Source organism: Leiobunum rupestre, chromosome 6 (genome assembly GCF_980474605.1).
Source record: "Leiobunum rupestre chromosome 6, qqLeiRupe1.1.hap1, whole genome shotgun sequence".
NCBI lineage: Eukaryota > Metazoa > Arthropoda > Arachnida > Opiliones > Sclerosomatidae > Leiobunum > Leiobunum rupestre.
Genome location: NC_143389.1, coordinates 24,475,993 through 24,493,037, shown reverse-complemented (window position 1 = coordinate 24,493,037; position 17,045 = coordinate 24,475,993). Strand labels below are relative to the sequence as shown.

At 35.8% G+C, this 17,045-nt stretch overlaps 1 protein-coding gene across 2 annotated transcripts; it reads left to right on the top strand.

Annotated features, from left to right (window-relative positions):
- The first annotated feature begins 800 nt into the window (after positions 1 to 800).
- LOC149940465 (glycine receptor subunit alpha-3-like) lies at positions 801 to 13,481 on the top strand. 2 transcript variants are annotated; one of them, XM_090177348.1, is made up of 8 exons: positions 801 to 1,112; positions 4,447 to 4,673; positions 4,741 to 4,808; positions 5,839 to 6,068; positions 7,344 to 7,426; positions 7,486 to 7,620; positions 8,652 to 9,019; positions 12,133 to 13,481. In XM_090177348.1, exons 1-8 carry the CDS (start codon positions 1,051 to 1,053, stop codon positions 12,358 to 12,360), a joined length of 1,401 nt encoding a protein of 466 aa, XP_090033474.1. In that variant the 5' UTR covers positions 801 to 1,050; the 3' UTR covers positions 12,361 to 13,481. The 2 variants fall into 2 exon arrangements, with proteins under 2 accessions (XP_090033474.1, XP_090033475.1); XM_090177349.1 differs by lacking the exon at positions 12,133 to 13,481 and adding an exon at positions 9,088 to 9,139.
- The last annotated feature ends 3,564 nt before the right edge of the window (positions 13,482 to 17,045 follow it).

Sequence of the window (17,045 nt, the reverse complement as noted above, 5' to 3'; positions counted from 1 at the left end):
AATAATAAATTAAATGGTTCTAATAATATGTGAAGTATTGCATTACAAAGAAAAATGTGTAATATAGTCAAAGATAATATTTATATCAATTTATAAGAAAATGTAACCGGATACAACGAAATGTAGACACTACCCAAAAAACACTATCCTAAAGTTTGTAACATTTTCTCTGTTTTTATAAATAAATGTTTTTAAAATATAAAAAAAAATTAAATAATATATATATATATAAAGATTCATGTACAATACTCGAGATAATGTACAAATGTACTAAATATAATAAGTAGCTTTTTATTTTCAATAATGTTAATTACATTAAATAAATGAACGGTTTTTAACGAAAATCTGTCTAATTTGAATGACCAATTTTTACCAAAATCTATTCATGACTTAATAATAAAATTTTTATTATTCGAAAATCCCTTAATTTTAGCTTAACTAAAGCGCATTCGCAGTTTTAAAATGTCTTTCTTTTTAGAAAATACAAGAATATCCCTAAACATTCGTTAATTTATAGCGTGTAGTTGCAGTTGGTGACACATTTTCGTGGCATTATCCCATTCATTCTGCTTGTGTTTATTCTGATAGAAAATTCGAAAAGGGAAAATGACTTGCGCGAAGCTTTCTCAGCCTCTGGTCGAATGCGTCGGAAGCTCGCCTGTCACATATTTACAATAAATGACTCCTTTATCCCTCGAAAATAAATATGCTAGGTGAGGCAGTTGCGTAAGTAGAGACATCCATTCAAAGTCGCGTAAAGGATTTGAAGAAGCTTCTCTGTTTGGCGCTTTGAGCGGGCATCTAGCCAGTCTACCTTCAGGATCCCGAACACTGTGCCTCGTAGAATATATAAGGGCTTTCAGAGTCAGTCGCGAAACTAAATTTAGACAATTCAACAGATTCTTTCAATGATAAGAGGCTACATATTCCGAACAAACCGTGACTTACGAATCTTCACTTGTAATTTAAAGATTAGGCTGAATGAGAAGACTATAAATACTCGTTACGTCTTTAAGTGAAGGAATTCATAGACAAATAACCGCCGCTAATATGTTCGTTTGGATACTTCTATTAATAGCGTTCGATGGATCTTGTGGTACCTCGACCACGAGGTAGGTTATTATTATACCATTTCGGTCCGTGTATTGGGATTAACTTAATTAATTTTAATTTTATGACATTTTAAAGTTTATGTATGGGTATCAAACTATAGTTAACAACCATATTTTAACAGGAAATAAACGCCTCGGCGCAAAATTTTGTATCCGCCAAGAAGCCATATTTTATACCTTATTGTTCCCTACGGTTCTTAAACCATAGTTTGTTGTTATTTATATAAATTTGAGTGTCAGTGGCCTTTCATTGTTATGAACATTTAATTTTTAATATGAAAGTAGGTCGACTGTCGTTGGTTAAAAGCTCAACTTTTACTACGTGTATCTTGTTTGTTTGATCTACCGTTCTCTGTAGTTGATGGTTAAACACGCTTATAGTCATTATCCCATACTGCGAAATTAATTTTTATTTCTAAACCTATGGTGATAAAAGTTAATAAATGCTGAAGAAATATGCTATTGAGTTAATTGTGATCTACGATTTCCAAAACTTGACTATTATCTTCCTTTTATTTTTTGTTTTGCCAGAAATCCAATCATACTAATGCAAATGTCGCAAACAAGTGCTAAATTCCGACTGTAACTTAAAATAACTGGTAGTTCCGGTATAAAATTAAAATACGTAACGCTCATTAATTACGTCCATTTATAAACAGCCCCTATGTAGAATCGTTGCTGTTGACAATTGGAACTCCTATATGGCAGTCTAAAAATACGATATCACCTAGAACAAAGTCATAGTTTATATTTGTAATGCCTTTATTGATTTTGGGGCGTTCTTTCACGTGGTAAACTGTTTCGCCTACGTTACCGCCGCCATCTTGTAAAATGCGTTTCATATCTATAAAAACCACTATAACATATTTCGTCATCCTTCGTTTACTTTTTGACACAATTAGGTTTTACATTTAGTTACAAAAAACCATATCATCGGATTGTTTTTCAAAAGTGGTATGTAGTTACAGGAATTTTTAAAGTTTAAAATGTAGCACGTGTTAAATAAGAATGTAAATAACCAAACGTTATAATTTTTGGCCTTAAATAATAGAATGTGAATGAAAACTGACTTTTTAAACGTATTTCTAAAACTTTCACCTTTGAATTGCAAAATTATGAATATCCGTGGTACTTGAATATTTGTTTGCACAAACATCAAGAAAATGATTTCGAATGTAAAATATCAGTAGAAATTGAATAGAACAAGTTTGGAATACAGCGGTTTTTATGTATTTGAGCCGCCATTTTTTTAACATCTCGTACAACCCAAGCATCCCCAAATCTATTAGGTTAGGTCACCAAAAATACGTTAAGAAAAATCATGTTGTTTAGAATAATTAAAATATTATGAATTGAAGCCCTTTATGGTGGCTGTAATTCTTTTCTTTAATTTTTTTTATAGAATACTTTCGTGACATTCTAGCTATCTGGGTATTTGTGGACAATTACGGCTTATAACATTGACCTGATTTCCAAATCTTATATTGAAACTTTTTAAAGCCTTAAACCTATACTGTTTTTGTTTACCGAACATCTGTTCAGAATAATCAATCAACGTCTCGTAACTCTCCGAGACAATGCTTAGAAAGAGTGCGCGGCCTTATGCGATCGCGAACTGTTGTCGTGTAAAAAGCAGAGACTCAGAAAAGTGTAGTCGCCAACGGCAGCATGATTAATGATTGGTTCCAATTAGTTTTAGCAAAAAAACTATTTTATGGACGTAAGGTTAGACTGCAAATATTTGGATGAGAGTTTTGTTGAATCGACTGTTAGATAACTTCATTTTATTTTAGGGTAGCATAGTGCTATGGCAAGACGAGCAACTTTCAGGGGCCCAGCGCTATCAAGTCGTTTTGCCTATAGTGATTGCGTATCTAAAAAACCAAATATAAACCTCTTGTACACCCAAAGTTTGGGACTACAGTTATTTGTTTTTTCACTAAACATTCATAAGATCTAATAAAAACTTAGATCTTTAAATTAAGAATTAAAAATGACCAATAGTCATTCAACTTGGAGTGGGAAACTAAACTTTATAAACTTTATTAATAAAGTTTAGTTTAGTTACTGTCTTTATTAGTAAAGATAGTTAAAGTTCTTGATCTTTTCCAGTATTGGTTTTTCCCCTCCAAAGTTTTTTTGTCCTTTTTTGCATAGTAGTCACCCCTCACAAGGTCTTTGTATTTATACTTTTTGCATAGTAGTCACCCCTCACAAGTTCTTTGTATTTATACTTCTTGCATAGTAGTCACCCCTCCAAAGTTCTTTGTAGTTTTACTTTTTGCATAGTAGTCACCCCTCACAAGTTCTTGGCATTTTTACTTTTTCGCTTAGTAGTTTTCCTCCCTCCCATTTCTTTGCTATTTTTTAACGTATTTCTTATTTACAACAGATTTGATTCGGTTCCAATATCATTTTGTGTGGATAAGAGACATCTGTTGTTTGGAGTTGGTTTTCGGTCGACGAATCGTCTGCAAAACCCTAAACTAGATATTTTATGATTTTTTTAACTTTATTTAAAATTAATAAAGATGGTCTCGTTTTGGGCGGATTTAGCGGCTTAAAATGTTTGGGTAGTTAACGTTTTCACCGGATTTTTCCTTTTTCTTGGTTTGGTGTTACCTAGGAGCAACAAACACAAGGGGAACGCAGCTAGCCTTTAAACACGCTAACGAAGGGTTGTGTACGAATTTCATTGGACGAGCGTCACGAGCCTTAATTTACGCTGAAAGACAATTTCCGAATTTTCCCCTTCCGACGGCAGCAGGTGCTAAAGCGTCTAGCCAATGAAAAATGTACACAAGAAAATCCAAGACTTTTGACGGGTTGCGTTCTCCTTGTGTGGGGTGTTGTGTTTGTTGCTCCTAGGTGTTACTGACTTTAGGAGGTTTCGGTACGTTTTATGTTTTTGACTATAACTGAATTTTGGATGACCGGTTTCGACTTACTGTTTCTAAATTTTGTATGGCTTCATATTATGGCCGCGTTTTGGATGGCAATTGAAAGATTTTAGTTTTTCTGCAAATTTATTGTTTTACCCTTCTTGGGTGGTTTTGGCGATTGCCAACTTTTGAGTGGTTACATAATAAAATACTCCACACAAATATAATATGAATACGATAATTTAACCAGTTTCATATTGATTCCTTATTATTTAAAAAACCATGGTATTGTTGAGTGCGGGTGAATTGGCCTAAACAAATAATAAAATGGTTTTGACAATATCTGTCAGAGCCCATTATGTCTTAAGACGACCATTTTTCCTGGTAAAATTGATTATTAGCAAGTTGTGAGAAGTAATTCCTTTTTAATTTTCAACTCATTGTAATTCTAGTGAACCGGATGTGGAGTCTCCGGAATTTTATTTGCTGTCGGATTCACCAGGACACAGCGGAAGTACCGAATCTAGTATCGGCTATTCGGAAGGAGAAAAGTCACCTATCAGTAAAAGCGCGCTACATTCGAGAGCGGACAACGTATTCGTACCGTACAGATTCTCAGTTCTAGACCGACTACTCGACCAATATGACAAAAGAGCCTGGCCCACATATGGAAAATCAGGCACGGCAACACGATTAATTAATTCATTAATGTCACGCAATTATCAATAATTATCAATTATTTTCAGGTGAATCTACACAAGTTGAAGTCAATATATTTGTTAACAGCATAGGATCCGTTAATGCTGCAAATATGGTATAGACATCGTAATATAACTAGAGTAATTTTTATAAACTTTGACACTATTTCGCGCGCCTTTCTTTATCAAATCTTTTGTATGGAATTAGCTTCAAGTTCTTTTATGAAATTAAACACTACTACCACTGGCAGGATTTTATCAACTTTGAAACTAAGAATACGCAAATATGTTAGGTGAACGAAAGGCTTGTGACTGTAACCACCTATTTTGTTTCGGTACCTAGTTTTGAGGGTACAATTTGAAAAGTTTCTGGAGCGTATAGTCGCTCTGACTTGTTTATTTTTGAAATTACGGTCATTCCGTATGAATTAACTTACAATTGTTAGTCAGGCTATCATGGGTCATACACTATTCAATATTTAGCCAGGGATCTCAAACTTTGGTAAAGATTTAAAAAAAATTTATTTTGAAAATGTTTTCGAATACCTGAAAACATTTCTTTCCATTATTTAATGTTCGGTTTCTGGTATATGAAATTTTTAAATTAAAAATTTTTCGCCTTTAAACCAATTATGACGTATAAAAAATTAAATTCTAAGCTTATCATCCGATTCTTCGCATATTATTTCAGAAAGTTATATGTGTCATGAGGATCGCTTAGAAAGCGATAGACTATTTTCATTTTCGTTGATTTTGCTTCAAAAGCTTGCTAATTTTTTTTTCATATTTTAACCTAAAAATATACGGATTTTTCAACCACTCTGCTAAATTTTTTAGGAATCCGCCGATGCATGGTGGCATAACTAGGTGACCCATTTATCTTAATTTTTATTGTCTGCTATACATTTACTTTCACCTTGCACGATTGATAACGTCATGGCGAATTTTTGAAGAAATCTTTGCTTAACGGCAATTTTAACAGAGTTATTATATTAGTTCATGTATGAATAAACGACTGTTGAAAGTATTTTGATGAACTCCGGGTATTCGGCATATTGAAATGTTTTATTTGGTTTTTGACGGAGCTGGTTTCTTTTACCGTCTTAATTGAATTGTAACGCGAATATTTCCTTTTGGTTTGTAAAGGAATACAAAACGGACATATATTTGCGTCAGTCGTGGTTGGACCGTCGCCTAAATATGACTCGATTTGGCGTCAACCAGTCACTGACGCTTAACGGAGAGGACATTGCCAATCACATTTGGAAGCCGGATCTCTTTTTTAGAAACGTGAAACAAGCTAGTTTCCATTACGTCACAGTGCCCAACATGCTCGTGAGGATCGCGCCGAATGGGACTGTCCTCTTAAGCATGAGGTAAAGCTAAATAACGATCATAAACCTAATTATAATTTTCCAGGTCAACCATTTAGGATTATCCTCGTTTCCACATTTATTTAAAATCAAATGATGTGTACAGTGATGATCGAAGCGGCTTCGAGAGGCGTAGCCTTCCATCATCAAAAGCCACTAGATTTTTATCAATTATTCTAATTAACCAGCTTATTGCACTTTTTGAAAATAAGATTATACGCATGATTAATACCCCAGATATAAATTTAAAAATATTTATATTTTAAGTTCATATAAGGTGCTCAAAAATCAAAGTTTTTAGTATATTTAAGCTTACGATAACTGGTTCTGGGTGAAACGAGCACGGTTTTTTAAACGAAAAGCTTTACTTCTAATCTATTCGAAAGGGATGACTTTAAAAAACCGGCTCAGAGGTGCAGTTCAGTAACTACGGAGTAAAAATTTTACATCTCATTAGATTTAATATCCTTTTGAGGTATAAAAAAAATATAAGAAATTTGGCGCTTGTTGAACTCAAAACAACTATTTTCAAAGCTTTGTCACAAGGAACTATTATGCTCTCAGACAGGAACTGTTTAAATTTAATAGTAGCAGCCAAGGGTTAAGCCTTGTTTTGTAACCTATGACCTATTTTCTTGAAATGACCTCGGGGCTTGGAGTTACAGGTAATAAACTTAATACCCAAGTTGGCATGTTTAAATATGATAGTTAAATGAAAATTCATATTGGTTTTTGAAGGCTGTAAGCCTCAACCAAAAAGTGGCTGCTATTTTCATTTTACCAACCAGCTATTTACGATTGGCTTGGTGATTTTTTACGCAAGAGATGTAAGCTGAAGTTTTAGTCGCCGAGTGATTGATTGAGGCGTGAAATTCTTATCGTTCCAGAAATAAACGACACAATTTGGTTAATAGTGAACTGTCTGTAGATTGATGAATTGCTCACTATTTTTGCTGCTTTTTGATACTCTTTTTAGAAACGTTTACTGGGCGCCATTATCGTACAGACAACCAACAAGCAAGCCCTCTACCGCCGAAATTTCATCCCCCCAAAACCGGTTTTTTCATCACCCTCCCCGTAGACTGTAAGGTAATGGCGGTCGATTGGGAAGGCGCGTTTAAGAGTCCATATGATAAATCATCCATACCCAGTCTAATTTAAAACGATACAAGATCCGAAATTTATGTGGCTACCAATATCGAATTTAAGTTACTTATAAGGTCCTTATTTTGTTTCGAAGTATATTTAAAGAAAGTTCCGTATTTTTTAAATTTTCAGATTAACCTTGACGTTATATTGCCACATGTCGTTTAGGAACTATCCACTTGACACTCAAATTTGTCACATTATACTTGGAACGTGTAAGTCAGAATATTTATAAAATAAAGTTCGGTATTAAATGAAGAAATCTTCCAACTAGATGCGCAGACCACCGACCAAACAACCCTTTATTGGCAAGATATCGACCCTATCACCGTGGACGAGCAGGTTGAAGTTCCCGAGTTCGATATAGTTTCTATCAGCAACGGACAATTCACGAGGGATATCGACACTGGTAATTTCAGGAAATTATAGTTCCACATGTATACACCTAGTCATGCCACCATGGGTTAACGTATCGTAATAATATTTTTAACACCGCTTTCTACGCTTATAAAATATGATTGGTAGAAGTGTAGGTTAAACTGTTAATACACTAATTGTTGGCCAGAATTTGAAGTAAACCCCATGGATTTCGGAGAATCCCTAGATGAAAATGTACCACCTTTTTAAGCGATTCTCATGAAAATAAAATACAAGTAAGTTTTAAAATTGCACATTTTATATGTAATAATTATTTTGAAGGCGAAATGGCAATTTTATAAACTTAATTTACCAGAACCTAACAATGTTTAAATCCTTCGTTATTTGAAATGCGAAAATAAATTCTTTATAGTCCGGTCACTTAACTATATGCGCCATAGTTTGAGACTTCACAAAATATTCAATAGATTATGACGCAGAGTCAAAACAAGATTCTGAGCACAGCAAATAGTTTCATCTAGGAGCAATAAACATAGCACCCCACACATGGAGAACGCATAACGTCAAAAGTCGCGAATTTTCTTGTGTACATTTTTCATTGGTTAGACGCTTTAGCGCCTGCTGCCGTCGGAAGGGGAAAATTCGGAAATTGTCTTTCCCCTTTCCGTAAAACGTTCAGCGTAAAGGTTCGTCCAATGAAATTTGTACACAACACTGAGTTAAGTTGTTTAAAGGCTAGCTCAGTTCTCCTTGTGTTTGTTGCTCGTAGGTTTCATAAAGTTACTTTCATTTTCGTCTAGGACCATATATATTTGTGGGGTTTTTCGAAATCCGCGGGGTGTGCCACAAAAACTTGTCAAATATTCATATCTAAATATTTTAACCTAAAATCTACAAATGTTACATAAGCATAGAAACTAGTGCGCCAGCGTAAAATTTATTGAAATATAGCGACCCACGATGACATGACTTGGTGAATCTATGGAAGATAAAAATAAGAATTTTATGTCACATTCAATACCCTTAAATCTCGTTGTTCTGCTTCTTCTTTTTTCCAAATAGGTGCTTTCAGCTTTCTGAATGTTTCGTTTGTATTTCAACGTCAGAACGGATATCACGTGGTACAAACGTACCTGCCAACGTTCTTGATCGTGATGATATCTTGGGTGTCATTTTGGTTGCATGTAGACGCCAGCCCCGCTCGCGTGACGTTAGGCGTCACTACTCTACTCACTCTGACGACCGTGGCTTCTGGAGTTCGTACCCAGCTCCCCCCAGTATCTTACGTTAAGGCGATCGATGTCTGGATTGGCGCCTGTTCCGTCATGGTTTTCGGTGCACTTCTGGAATTCGCTCTCGTCAACTTCCTTTCAAGGTCGAAGTTTAGAACGGATGAGCTAAGAAAAACTATTGGCCTGTCCATTTGCCAGGTAAAAGGTTATAATATCAATATTTAAATAGCTATTTGAGTAACGTAGAAGTAATGTTATACCCAAAGAGATACCCACCCATGGCGAGCAACTGAAAAACCAATTATCACGGGTCGGTCCTATCCGTTCGAGTTCACTACGACGACGAAGCAAAGAACACATATTAGGCCTAAGGACCTGTTAACAAATTACATAACATACTGAGGGAGATCGAGGTGGGAATTTTATAAGCATTATTATATGTTACGAGAAATGGAGAGAGAGAGAGTTTAAACATATTTTTTAATTACAAAAAAATATAACAAATCAATTGAGAAAATACACGAGGAATGGAGAGAGAGAGAGTTTAAACATATTTTTTAATTACAAATGAACATAACAAATCAATTGAGAAAATTTTAGAAATGTATTATTAATAAATGGACGGATGTTAAAGTAATGCAAATGGACGGATGTTATAGTAACGCAAATGTACGGATGTTATGGTAATTAAAAGGACAGATGTTATAGTAATGCAAATGGACAGATGTTATAGTAATGAAGATGGACAGATGTTATAGTAATGAAAATGGACGGATGTTATAGTAATGCAAATGGACGGATGTTATAATAATGAAAATGGACGGATGTTATAGTAATGAAAATGGACGAATGTTATTGTAATGCAAATGGACGGATGTAAAAGGAAAGAACAAAAATTATATATTGACGTCGCTCACGGAATGATGGTATGCCGGTGTCCACAAAATTCCTCAATCCAGGACAGACCGTGCCCAATCGCGGTTGCAGCCACTGGACAGTTCAGGTACATATGCGGATAATTGCCGAGCGCGGGACAAAAGTAACACGGCGACGAGTCACGAATATCATGCACACGAAATAAACGGTGGGGCGATGGAAGAACCCCGTGTAGCAGGCGCCATTGGACGGAAGTCTCCATACGCGTGTTGAGACTCACATTACGAGGGACCATCCGAGCTAAAGTGAGTTTTTGGCCTCGCACATCAAGCGCAACAGATAGTGGAGTTAGAGGGGTAGGTGGCATATAATAATGATAGACTAGAAGTTGATATATTAATAGGGTAATGGTGGTATATGATAGAGTGAGCGATTTTACGTCGAGGTAAGTTGAAGCGCGTAAAATATATCGGGGTGGATCAGCAGGGCAGTTAGGCAGATAAAATACGTATTATAGGTGAAAAACTTTGGAGAGGCTTTAACGATGCTCTCAATTAAGATCCGATGAGCGCGGGTCATGAATCGAAAGGGGCGCGATAAGTTTAAAAGGTTCGACAGTGGATACCAATTTAGGATAGTTAAAAACGGTAATTCGGCAAGAGTCGCGGGGGAAATACCTTGTTATTCAATACCACCACTTCTCCAATCGAGTCGGAGTTTTCTTCTCCGCCATCCAATGAATTGAGACAGTGATTTCTGGACCCTAAAGACAAAATCCATTGGCGGATCCAGAACTTTTAGCCTACACCAGAAGACAGAGGAGGCTAACTAATTTATAATCAGGACACTACCGGTAAGGTGCGCAAAGATGTCGGAGCCTAAACCAACGCCCTAGGACTCACTGAAGACGGCCCTTTAGGTGTCGCCAATTCTGCTCCGCAAAAGTAGATAAATTTAGCCGGAAGACGCCAAGGAATTCCCCACCTTCAGAATTCCATGTCATATTCGGGGTGCGATCCATGCAGCCGCGCCAAGCTCCACACCACAATTGAAAAGATTTTCCGTAGATTACCACGGCACCTGAGACACGAGAGGAAAGGTCAATGACAGACACAAGAATCGATAAATCCGCGTTTGATCTTAAAGACCCCTCTCATCCCGTACTTATTTTTTGACGAGTGACAACTGATTGACATCTCTAAAAACTTTCTTGACAGCTGTGACAACTTACTTGGCAGCAGGGCTGGATTTACCAATAGGCCGAATAGGCCTGAGCCTAGGGCACCAAGCCTACAAGGGGCACCAAGAGGGTTCGATAAAAATAAAAGTACAAAACTTTAATCATTTGCTTTTCACAAAATATTTTCCGGAGTAATTTTAGTAAATGCGTCCACCCCTATGAACCAAAAACGTTTGATTGTCACATTCTCTGACGAACTGCCGTCTAGCCCCTGACGACATACTAAATCTGGCAGCAAAATGAATTTTCCTTCCATTTCTCAATTATAAATTGAGGAAGCACCTAGCTCACTTCGCTCGCTATTGAAAGGGGGCACCAAAATTAACTTGGGCCTAGGGCCCCATAAAGTCTTAATCCGGCCCTGCTTGGAAGCTCTGACAACTTACTTGACCGCTCTGACAGATTCAGTGATGCTCATTATCGATATGCTATTCAAAAACGGTCTGAGCCGTCGGTCAAGCGGTCCACGCTGTCACTCCTCAAGAAATTGACAAGTTCAGTTTTGCGTGGGTCAGAATTCGTGCACGAGAAAATAGAATCTCTCTTCTCGGCCTTTAAAATCCTTGAAGAGGCGCGTATAAGGAAACCCTTCATGGAAATTAAGTCGTTTACGCAAATGACAGAGAAGAGGTTCTAAAGCGATGTTGAAGAGAATTCCAGATAGAGGGCACCATTAATGAATTCAAAGAGGAACGAAGAGAGTTTTATATCGGAACTTCAATTATCTATTAGAATTATCTAACCTGTAGAAGCAAATTACTCTAATAAGTTTGCTAGTGGTAAAACAATAAGAAAAGCTTAAATTTTGAAAGATTTATTTATTTATATATTTATTTGAAAAAAAAAAAAACAATATCTGCAAAGCCAAGAAGCTGACTTGTGCGCAGAAAAACAGAATACAAAAGTTAAAAATAGATAATAATAAAATATGAATACATAATAATTGTAAAATTTATGTTGATATTATAATTGCAGGGTTTTGAGTATTTGTTACGTAATTTTAGGGTGAGATTTTGATATTGTTATTCTTTGTTCAGAGAGATAGGGCGTTTCGATTTTTTACTGTTACGTGATTTGTGAACAGCCCTTAATGACTTAGTTTGAAGTCAACCAAAATGAGTTGAAATCGCTTTCAGCAAAACCTTACTGGTACAAAAATCAATATTAAAATTTTGTATTGGTTTTTAATCCCCAGGGAAAGTCTTCTCCCGATGAAGACCGGAGACCAACAAAAGACGATTCGCCCAAAAAGTGTTTCTCATGTTCCACAATACTACCGCCACCAAGTGTGACGCCAACAATTGTACCAATACACCTAAAGAGAGCCAAGCTGGTGGACCGGGTTTCTAGGGTGATGTTTCCATTAGTGTTTTTCGTTTTTAACGGAATCTATTGGCCGTATTACCTAAATGCCCAACAATAAAAAAGAAACTTTGATGACCCGCTATTTCGGACCTTTGCACATGGAGAAGCAACATCACAATCATCCGTAATGTTTCGTACGATGTCAAAGAAATGATTTAATATTCTTAAACGGAGTATAGATTAAATCGTCCGCTTACGCGAGATATAACTGGTTTTAATATAAGCAATGCCAGGTACCACAAGGCTTCGGTTAAACCTGGTGGTAGAAGTGTGAAATTAGGTGATCCACCGTAAATATGGAAGTGTATACTGCCTTTAAGAAGTTGAAATAATTTTTAAATGTTTCTAGCAAAACGAACCAACTTCGATTTTTAGATCGCATATCTCTTTCTTATGCGGCATCAATGCAAGCATTAAGATTTAGTCGTACCCTGACCCATGGAGAAAATAGCGCAGGAAAACCAAAAGTTAAAATATTTCTGGCGTAGACACGAGCTAAAGCTACTTCGGTGCCACTTTCCGTACCATTGTGGGAATCTGGAATTCAAATCGAATTTTTCTCCAAGTTGCTATTTTAAATAAAATGAATATATTACATTTGACCATAAATATCCCATGCAAACACTACATTATCGTTGACTTGATTCCGCCTCCACGCAATATATGCAGTGTCAATGACGAATAATTCCTACAACCACATTTGGCGGAAAATTGAAATTTCACCTTGTTTGGTGTATTTTATACGAACTAATCTGAGTCTGGCAACATTGTGTTCTTTTTTTGGTAGGCTGAGAAACACTTGCCTGGCAGCGCTGTTTTTCTACACACAAAATGGTGAATGTTTTGCGCTGCCGAAAATGAATCTAAAATTACGTAAAGCAGTAAGGGTTTGTACCGCCTTGGACTAATTAACACAGGGACGTTTCGGCTTCCCTAAAACGTAAACCACAGTTAGGGTCATCTCTCTACTGGCGAAAAAATGCGTTACTTACTCGGTAGTGTCCTCTGTTGGCATTATAGTACAATATTCTACTTTTCGCGTCTCTCACTGCACTGCTGAAAATTTGAAAAAGAATTTTCCAGTCACACATATGAATTATTAGGCATTTCGCCACCAGGTAATTACAAAATTTTACTTTATGGAAGAGTATAATAATTTATGAAATTAATAACACAAATCTGGAACATTTCTATAAAATAGGAAATGTTATAAATTAACAGGCGCCACAAGTCAAGACCAAGGCTTGCTTGATGATATAAACTATGATATTTTTCAAGGTTGTATTTACTGAATGCCAATTAATTATAATGCTACGCAATATAATTAGGTTACAATTTTGACAGATGAGTTTTCAGAAGAAATAAATGAAAGTGAATTGCCATCGACATGCCAAAAAAAATAGAAAAAAAATACACTAATTGTAAAGGATCATCATAACACTTTGTTAGTAACGTTTTTCAACTACAATTTCAAATGTTATTATTACATTGCTATTTTTTTAAATTAGAAGCCAGAAAGAAAAGAAAGTTTTATTATTTGTGACTTTACCCGTATAAATTACGCATTTTTGAATTTTTCTAAGAACATTTACTTAAGACTTAAATGTTTGCCTATCGAGCAAGGCCCGAACGCGTTCCCTTGTCAAGTTTTAAGCAGTCTGCTTGAAAATAAATAGTAGTATCGTTAGTAGTTATAAGGTAGCGCAGCTAACATTCAAGATTTGAAATTTTTAGCATGGCCACTCCGTGTGACACCTTCGCACTGGCGCAGTAACTGTTACGCATATTTTTACCGATAGAGGAATGAGGCTAACCGGGTCGGGCGCTTGCTGGGAATTCCAGTAGCACCGAAACGTCCCTGCGGTAATTAGTCCAAGGTACCGCCCTTGCTAAATGTTTTAGGGGGCGAGGAAAGGTTGCTGAAATGTTACGTCAAATATCGTAATTTTGTACCGTAACCTAATTTATCAAAGATTTTAACGTACATTTCAAATTAGAAATGTAATCATTGTTGTGCTCAGTTATTATAGCATGATTAGTATTTAATGGTATAACCATAGAGTAACCCACTCACATTGAGTGGAAGGCTATCAGCAAAATTTGTTAACACTTTTCGTACGCAACGTCTTGTTTTCAAAGCATGAAATTTTCAAGTTGAACTAAAGTTAATGTACAATATCTGGATACAAAAGCATACTAAATTTATCCACGCCTCGAAAAGAAGTTGGCCGTAAGTATGGGTATAACAATAAATAATTTGTTTTAATTTTGAAAAAATTAAACAGTTTTTAGGTTTATGGTGATATTATAATAAATATGAGTATTTGTGGCGTAATTTCATAGGGGTGCACGGTCTTTACAATTGTAACTCTTTGTTATGAGGGGTAACGGGGGTTTCGAAAAAACATTTCGTTTCACTATTTTTAGTTTTCTTACTAGAAGACGTGCTTTGTGGAAAATCTTATATTAAATTTGGTTGTAATTTAACAAATTTTATTGATACTGAACGACGATCCGGAATAAGACAGAAACAAAATCTCCCATAAATTAATAGAAATTGTTTGTACGTCAAGCTTGCATTACCAGGCTACCAGCTGTTATTTATTATTAAAACTAATTACGACAGAGCTCTCAGTAAATAAAAGCAAAACCTGTTGGAGCCTCTCGATACTCTTTTGGGAGTGACTTTGAAACTACAATTCTATCTGATCCAGTTCTCAAGCAGATTTTGAATGCCAACCTTACTGATATCGTAAAGATTTGGAAAATATTATACGACGACTTTTTAACACATGGTTGGTTTTTCATTAAGATGATTCCTCCATTACCCGATGCTACCTACCTAATTGGCAAGTTCGTACTGTCTTAGCTAAAATTAAAGAGGAGGACACTCTCATTCTGCTGAGAAGTTATGAGGAAACCACATGCAGCCCTGAAAAAGACTGTAGCTCCAACCGAGCCAGGTCTTTGGGAAATTCAAATGAACAAGTTTCTTTACAACATGGAACTGATCCAGACTAGCTGATCTTGAGAACATATTCAAATGTGAAAGATTTGTGCCCATGGATACTGAACTCGAAAATAGATGTTGCTCTACACGTAGAAATGCAGGATGCCTTACAGAAAATCCGAGGTTTGCTATGTTGGTACTTGACTGATAATTACTTGAAATACAAATTACAATGCCTTTCCATATTGCATATTTGGAAGATCTGAGTGACTCCAATAAAATATATTGGTTTGCAGCATATCTTCAATATTTTTACTGGCCGTGGGGGAGGCTGGGAATCAACAATCGTAGAGTTATCCCATCTTGCATCGTAACCAAGATAAGAAAGATTTATCCAAATCCAACCAACAATTTTACAGGTTTTAAATTAGACCGAGATATGTTAAAATTTGACCTTTTAATTTTGTTCAAAGAAATAAACATTTTCAGATGAAGTCCTCAATTAATTAATATTGTAAATTTTTGAATTTTGGTGTTGTTAGTTTTGCGGGATCAGAGGGAAACACTTCTACATCGCGTATTACTTGCCCTGACAGCGTAAGAACAAGCAGCTTTTGAAATTATTAATTGGATTTTAACATCAACATTTCTGCGAGATTTTTGAAGATTTTGCTTTCATCCTGTAAAAAAAAAATACATAAATGTTGTAAGTTTCCCAAAAACTGAAAAAATACTAAACACTGTTGCGTTACCTTTTCTCCCCTTTTTTAGTCGTAGCAACAGGTCTGAAAATGTGGTTGTTATAAACCAGTATAGAAAAGAGCGTTCTCCCTTTCCAGCTGAAAACATATATTGTTAAGCAAGAAATTAACAGTTTCTAATAAAATGAGATGAATCTCAAATTATGAAGGCAGCATCCTGTTCTGAAATTACTTTCCCATAAAAAAACCCTAGTTACTATTTTTAGAGCATTATCTATAATGCCAACTTTGATGAGGTTTTTTTATAGTAAAGGCAAAGAATAGATATTATAGTTCTGAACGCAGCCCTTTTAACCATTAGTACCTTTCAAGAACCAGGTACCCCAAAATATTTTAACGAATATTTTTAGTTCAAGTGATAGTTGATACATGATTTAATCCATGGTTGATATAAAATAAAATAATTTTTTAAAACCTCGAAAGAATATGTAGAAAACTTGCTAAGGTGAACTTGAATAGTAAGTGTATGGAGCTGTTGACTCGCAGGGCTTTCCACCACCCTACTTAACATTGAAACCCCACCCCTAGGATAAAAGCAACAGAAGTCGTTTTAATACTTAGGCCTAGGGTAGTGCCATTCTATCGAGCATTTTTGCCGCCTTGGAGCTAGAGCGGTGATGTCACTGTCAAATCTGGATCAACCTCCGAGCAGACCCAATGGAAATCGATATTAGCCTAGCTGGCTATATACTGTAAGTAACATAATAAACGTAAGTTTGACACTTTTTATTAACCCAATGCTAATATTTTAATGATAGTCTGTTTTAGCAGTGACAACGAGGAGCGGCTCTAGACAAACATTATGGGAGGGGCCACTGTATTCGTTTATAACAAATAATGAAAATTAAACACTTAAATCACATTGGTAAATAATAACTACTTGGCGGGGAGGGGGAGCTAGCAGTTAAGTGAGTCAGTTATATCAGTAACTGATATATTTTCTTATGTCTCATTTAGGTAATAAACAATTGGTGTATAACTATAGTTAATAAACAATTGGTACCTAGAGAAGTATTGGTCTAAGGCTTAATA

What these genes read in the sequence shown, in the direction of transcription:
- LOC149940465 (XM_090177348.1), top strand. Translation starts at nt 1,051, where the DNA reads ATGTTCGTTTGGATACTTCTATTAATAGCGTTCGATGGATCTTGTGGT. An exon ending in TCACATTATACTTGGAACGT is followed by an intron (nt 7,427 to 7,485) that starts GTAAGTCAGAAT and finishes TCTTCCAACTAG; the next exon opens with ATGCGCAGACCACCGACCAA. An exon ending in CACGAGGGATATCGACACTG is followed by an intron (nt 7,621 to 8,651) that starts GTAATTTCAGGA and finishes TTTTCCAAATAG; the next exon opens with GTGCTTTCAGCTTTCTGAAT.